The sequence below is a fragment of the Crocuta crocuta genome, unplaced genomic scaffold (genome assembly GCF_008692635.1).
Source record: "Crocuta crocuta isolate KB4526 unplaced genomic scaffold, BGI_CrCroc_1.0 scaffold8, whole genome shotgun sequence".
Classification (NCBI taxonomy): domain Eukaryota; kingdom Metazoa; phylum Chordata; class Mammalia; order Carnivora; family Hyaenidae; genus Crocuta; species Crocuta crocuta.
In genome coordinates, this window is record NW_027532162.1 from 717,694 (window position 1) to 724,616 (window position 6,923).

Here is a 6,923-nt window from a genome sequence, read left to right on the forward strand (position 1 = left end):
TCTTGGCTTCAGCACAGGTCACGATCTCATGGTTCATGGGATCGAGCCCCATGCTGGGCTCCACCCAGTACAGAGGCTGCTTGGGATTTTCTCTCTGCCCCACCCCCACTCAAAATAAATAAATAAAGTTAGAAAAGAAAAAGGCCAGAAACACCAGATATTAGTGAGATACAGAATGGCACATTCACACGAAAGAACAGAATGTAGTTCTAGAAAGAGAATGCCTAAGCTGCCCACGGACGAGAGAGGACATGGCAAGCAGAAGGTGGCACAGGGGCAGCGGCACACTCGTGCCTGCGCACACGGACGCTCCAAGTCACGGCAGGATCCCTAAGAAATCAGGAACAGAGGCTTCCTCTCGCAGGAGGAGGGAGGAGATGTCTATACCTGCTCATTGTACCTAGAAATGTATCACCCACAGGAAAATGATTTCAAGACAACTGCAACTCCTCAGAAGGCTGCTTTATCCCAGTCCTTCCCCATCACAGTACACTCGCCCTTGGTTGAGAGCACCACAGTTTCTAAGACAAGAAGCACTTTAATCAAAATAAAATTTGAAATAAAACCACCTCCCACTCTCAAGTGAATCTACAATTTTACAGCTGACCAAAATCTGACATTTTCCTTTTCATCAACAAAGTGTGAAACCAATCCAGGATTTTCACAGGGACACACCATGGGTCTCTATGCCCACGGTCACAGCAGCGAACGCGGCGCGTCCCTGACCCGTCCTTCTCCAGCCCCACCCACGCCACCTCTCGGCTTGGGTTTCAAGCGCCAGTACGGCCTCACAGCTGCAGCTGACAGGTGCGGGTTTAATCTTACACAAGCACGTTCGCAGCCCAACGTACCCTGCCGTGGTGGATGTGCTCCAAATCGTCAAGATAATACTCTTCGATGGAATGGGGCTTTCCTTCCACTTCAAAAATGTACGCAGGGTTCATCTTGTTCTGGACAGGAACAGCAAAGTAATCTGCAAACTCTTTACAGTTGATGGTGGCCGACATTAGGATTACCTGCAGAAGAGAGACCATTAAAACAAACAGAATAGTGACAACCACCAAACGAAATAGTGTTAACATATCAAGCCCATCTTGTGTGTTAGTAATTTTCAAAACTTTAGTACAATGCACTAATTTCATCTGTAATGGAATACGAATTACTGCAGTTTAAAGAACGCTCAGAGACCATCAACTTTTCCTAAATCATGTTATCAAGTGAGAGACTACAATAAAGCTGAACCACTTACCTAAAAGGAGACTTTGCCTCAGGAAACAAAAGTAAAACTGTCAGTTCCTACATGAGGTATCACAGAAAAGCCAAGGAGCAGACATGCGAGCCAGAAAACCCCGGCTCGAAGCCAAGACTGTGGAGTCGTCCCAGGACCACAGCCGAGAGGAGCCAGCCTAGATGGGAGCAGGCCACGGAGGCTTGGGGACCCACCACAGGCGGTCAGTTGTGCCAGAAAGCACACACGGGACGGGCTCCCTTAGAGACCCCGCGCGAGAGCCAGGAGCAGCACCCCGAGCACATGAGACGAGGCAGCAGCGGCCCCAAGGACGTGTGCCACCCTCGAGTCTCCAAGATGCCCACCAGGGGAAGCACGACTCGGCGGGCTGCTGATGACCCAGTGCGTTACTGGGTCAACAGAATATGTGTACTTTCCCCTAACACGTTAGATCCAAATGGTAAAAGGCATACTAACCAGAACTCATTTTAAGATGATCTGCTTAACATTGGAAGGAAGCCTCTGAGAAGCCACGTGGGTATAAGAGTGGCCCCCAAGGGGCACACTCGATGACAGCAGATGCTCTCTGAATTGTCTTTGAAGGGACAGCGAGGCTGATGGCGTGCAGGGCCTCTGTTCATGCGGACACCAGACTGCTCAAGGCAATCAAGATTCCTCAGCCACCGGCCTCTCCTCCACACAGACAACTTGGCAGTCTGCCCGAGACACTGGGTGGGGCTGGCCTGAGTGCGGTCGGCCAGCAGTGACAGTGGGCCAGCACGTGTGGGGACGGCACAGAGCCAGGAACCGCTGAAGGTCCGTGCGGCAGAGGAAGGGGAGACCTTCAAGCCCACCTTCCCACACTCCCGAATCTAAGTCTGACAGCAACTCTCTTCTTAAAAAGTACTAAAAACAGGGGCGCCTGGGTGGCTCAGTAAGTGAAGCGTCCAACTTCGGCTCAGGTCATGATTTCATGGCTCGTGGGTTCGAGCCCCGCGTCGGGCTCTGTGCTGACAGCTCAGAGCCTGGAGCCTGCTTCAGATTCTGTGTCTCCCTCTCTCTCTGGCCCTCTCTTGCTCACGCTGTCTCTCTCTCTCTCTCAGAAATAAATAAAACATTTAAAAAAAATTTTTTAAAGTACTAAAAAAAGTATTTTGAGCATTTCAAAAAACTTAGCATAATGCCACCTGTAACTTGACTTCTTGTTTCTTGACCCAGAAAATATTTTGCTTCATAGATTTAACAAATGAAGAAAATATTGAAACTAACCAATGGTTTCCTCTATTTTTATAGTAGGAACCAAATTCCTGCCCACCATTGTCAGCAATGTGGTAGACTTTTCTTAAGTAGGCTTCGTGCCCAGCACAGAGCCCAACGTGGGGCTTGAACTCATGATCCTGAGATCAAGACCTGAGCTGAGATCAAGAGCTAGATGCTTAACCAACTGAGCCACCCAGGTGCCCCTATGGTAGACTTTTTAAAATCCTCTCGTTCTCGTTCTCTTTACTACTGAAAACCGAAAGCCAAAAACCAAAAAACCACATAACTGGGGCGCCTGATAGCTCAGTCATTTAAGCATTTGACTCTTGGTTTTGGCTGAGGTTATGATCTTACGGTTCACAGGTTTGAGCCCCGCTCTGGGCTCTGTGCAGATAGTGCGGACCTGCTTAGGATTCTCTCTCTGCCTCCTGCCCTCAGTCTCTCTCTCAAAATAAATAATAAAATAAATAAAACATGTAATCAAGTCAGGATCTAAGAGTAAAAAGTAAAAGCCTTTTTTTTTTTTTAACGCTTATTTTTGAGAGACAATGAGGCTGAGCATGAGCAGGGGAGAGGCAGAGAGGGAGACACAGAATCCGAGGCAGGTTCCAGGCTCCAAGCTGTCAGCATGGAGCCCGACATGGGGTTTGAACCCACGGACTGTGAGGAGATCATGACCTGAGCCGAAGTCAAACATTCAACAAACTGAGCCACCCAGGCGCCCCAAAATGAAAAATCTTAAAATGACAACAAAAGACACCCCAATTTGTCAAACAGTCTTTAATGTCATCTTTAAGATTCCAAAAAGGAACAGAATGGCCAAATTCCTGCATTCAATTTATAATCGTTGTCAAGCGGTAACACCATCAACTGCAATTTTTAGTGTCTGTCTGACACCCACCAGGTGAGCCTTCTGAGGCCGACGGGCCCATCCTGGGAGCAGAGCCGAAAGAGGCCTCCCTGAGCAGATGAACAGATGGGAGGACTTGCAGACAACTGCTTTCCAACAGCAGCAAAGCCCCTCACCGCCCTTTCCACGGGAGGCCACACCCCAGCCACGGCCCCCTTCAGAAGCGGCTCCCCACACACCGCGGTGGCCTACGTCAAATCGCTAATTACTACAACCCTTTGCGAGCTCCATCGTGTTCACAAGCTCCTCCTCTTAGTTCACATGACGTAAACAGTGCTCACCGTCCCCACGGACTTCCAGTCAACTCAAGACCTAAGTCTCTACAACAGTAGCGCACAGAACTGTCCTCAAACCTTCCGTGTCCTCGGGGCGCCTGGGGGGCTCAGTTAAGCATCCGACTGTGGCTCAGGTCACGATCTCACGGTTCATGGGCTTGAGCTCTGCACTGGGCTGGGCACTGACAGCTTGGAGCCTGCTTGGGACTCTCGGTCTCCCTCTCCCTCTATGCTCCTCCCTGACTCATGCTTTCTCTCTCAAAAATAAATATACTTTACAAAAAAAAATTTTTTAAAAAAATTCAATTCCTCTTCTGGTGCTGTTTTTAGAACAAAGGTTGCAGATGTATTCACATACCTTTAAACTACAGTAATTATTCAACCAGATGCAGTGATCCAACACTCCGCATTTCATTAGCGTCAACTATCATTACATCACTTTCTGCCCGGAGAAAGTTTTAGAATTTACTGCAACATAATAAACCAAAAAGGATTCCACACTCGTGTCCTAAGGGAACGCCCCGGTGCCAGCTTCCTGGCGAGATCTGGAGTAGGACACACGAGCATGTTAAGAGTCACTGCTTTCGACTGTTCCCATAAAAATAAACAAAACCAAACAATAAACCTTAGCCCTGAATATTTGTTATTCAGGAAATCAAATTTACCTTCACAAAACGCGAATTTGTTCTCAGAAGTTTGCGGACTACCAGCAGCAGGAAATCCATCTCCTCAGTTCGCTCGTGTACCTGCAAAATAAAAACGTGGGCAACTACATGGCATCAAGCAACACATGTGACCACTCCACGTGCGGAGGGCAGCGGTTCTGAAAGTGCACCCAGGAGACGGGGACAGGTCAGCGCTCTGCTAAATGCGCTTCCTCGGGACAGATGTCACTCCCAGTCAAGAGGAAGCCAGGCATGCTGGCCACAAACGAGAGGGCACAGGGGAGGCCGTGTGGGTCACTGTCCTCCTCGGTGCTTCTCTCTAGGGCCTTCCTGGCATCTGGGCAGAGAACTTGGCATCTCGGGTCCTGCCCATTCAATGCCCATGGTACCCCCAGTCACTAGGACCAGCGGGATCACCCCCATCCACTCCTAGCACATGGAGCCACCAGACCAACTTGCTCTACTGTCCCCTGACACCCATACGCTCCCTGAGTCTCCAGCTACACTTACTGTAGCAAGTGAGTACAGGGCACAGGCTGAGGCCAACGTAGCCAGTCCGTGACATGCACAGTCGTGGCTCCCAAGGGTGGGCTAGGCTTGGCTGTGGCACCGTTAGATCAGCCACAAGCAGGGCAAGCAGAGCGAGGCTAGGAGCTGAGGGCACTGGGGAGAGCCACAGACCCCGGGGTCGCCCTGGGGAGTCGGCTCAGAGCTCCAGCACAGCAAAAGCAGCCACCTCCCCACTGTCCCCGACGCCCCGTCCGCAGGCAGGCCGAGCCCCCAAGGACCCAGAGCTCCCTCAGCCTCCCCGCCCTGTCAGCCCCAGACTGGCTAGATAGCGGCGAACGGCTGGGTCACATGGGGCCGCTTTCCTTCAAGAACTCGGTTACCGTGTCACTTAGCCAGGATGCCTTGATGCACAAGAGGACAGTAAGATTCGATTCTGGGACATTCTGCTGCCAATGCGGACAGATTGGCTGCTGAGCGTGAAGGAGGAAGTGCTCTTCCTCTTGGTGTAAAGGCCTACGTCATTTACTCCACAGCCACATCTGTCCCAGGTCCCACTCCTTGCTCACTGCCCGCCGGAGGTGAGGCTCAGGGAAGCAGGACAGGGAAAAGAAGAGAACAGCAGCTGAAAAGTATTTCACGTCCACGTAAGTGGCTGGGAATCCCAGGGACACCACTGTAAATCTAATCCTGATTTCGTTCTATCACTGGACTCCAGAAAACTTCCTCAACGCAAACATCCCGTGTCTTACTTGAGAAAGAAAAAGAAAGACTCTCATCAGCCAAGAGCCCCCAAGTGACCTCTCCTCAGTGTTCAGCTTCCCACGACCGCCACACCCTGACTCTATAGACCCAGCTTCTCCCCGGGTTCTCGAGCCCACCGGGCCTCCCCCCTGCCCTGAGGGCGCCCCAGTCCTCCGCCTGCCACCAGCCCTTCTCCGCAGCACGGAAACACACGCCTTCTCCTCCGCGCGGGTCAGGCTCCCCGGGACAGTGGCTGAAGGCAGGAAGCAGGAGTCACACCTTCACAACCTCTGCGCCGGACGAGGCCCGTGCTGGGAAAGCGCTTGTTGAAGGAATGGCTACCTGAAGCCACGTGAGCCAATAAGTTGAAAACGTTATCATCCCATTTTCCACAGCCTGGCCATCCTTAACCTTTGCTCTTAGATGGCCTCTGAAATTCAAATCATCCACATAAGAGGAACAGTATTGTTTATACACCTAGAATTTCAAGCATGTCCAACCCATTCTCTGCAGAGGCAGGTAATCATCAGCACCCGTCCTGGGTGCGGGGGACAGGCAGGGTGACACGACGGCCTCCACGAGCCACGGCTCCCGGGCAGGGCAGTTGTTGCTGAGGGCAGCCAATGTCGCTCCACTCTCACAGCATGGCTCCAGGAAAGAACGAGCCCGTAACCCAGGAGGACAGGCGTGTCCTCACCACTCAGGGACGTGCGCATAAGCACAGGCAGATGGTCAGAAAGACAGTGGACACCCAGAAAATAAGCGGGGACACCAGCAGCAGGGCTCCGGAGTGAACTGCCTAGGGCAACCCCACAAGGCCATCTGCTGTCTCGAGCCCATAGTATTCAGGCTCCAGTAAGTATTACGCACTGGGTAAGGGCACCTTCGGATACACTGCTCATGAACTTGCATTTCATCTATGCTCAAAAATAACAATCATAAAGAAAAACCCTGAGCCAGACTACGTCCTACGATTTTGTAAAGAACGAGAGACCATGTGCCTACCTTCCGCTTTCCCAAACCACCCCCCACCCCAAATGCAGCACCACGTTTAGCTGCACACAAACTGGCAACACACCTGCTCGGCCGCCCCTGCAGAAGGGCGGCGTCCCGTTAACCATCACACTCCCGTCGACAGAGTGGAAGGCCCACCCTCCACAACTGCCCTGATGGTTTCATTTCAGTCTCAATCTCCAGCCCCATCTCCAACCTTCTACAAACCTAGCTCTTTGTCAATGTTTTTCACGCCTCCAGAAAGGCACAATCCCTGATGGGGTTTAAAACTCAAGACTGTGGGATGGAGGCATTTCCAAAACTCCTAGGAAAACTGAACA

At 51.4% G+C, this 6,923-nt stretch overlaps 1 protein-coding gene across 1 annotated transcript in view; it reads right to left on the reverse strand.

Moving 5' to 3' along the window:
* Positions 1–6,923, reverse strand: part of TDRD9 (tudor domain containing 9) — a 101,947-nt gene that overhangs the window by 70,061 nt on the left and 24,963 nt on the right. Inside the window, exons 7-8 of the mRNA XM_077776533.1 lie at positions 4,339–4,419; positions 852–1,016 (exon numbers count right to left, since the gene is read on the reverse strand). Coding sequence (XP_077632659.1) covers positions 852–1,016; positions 4,339–4,419 — 246 coding nt within the window. The remainder of the gene's footprint in view (positions 1–851; positions 1,017–4,338; positions 4,420–6,923) is intronic.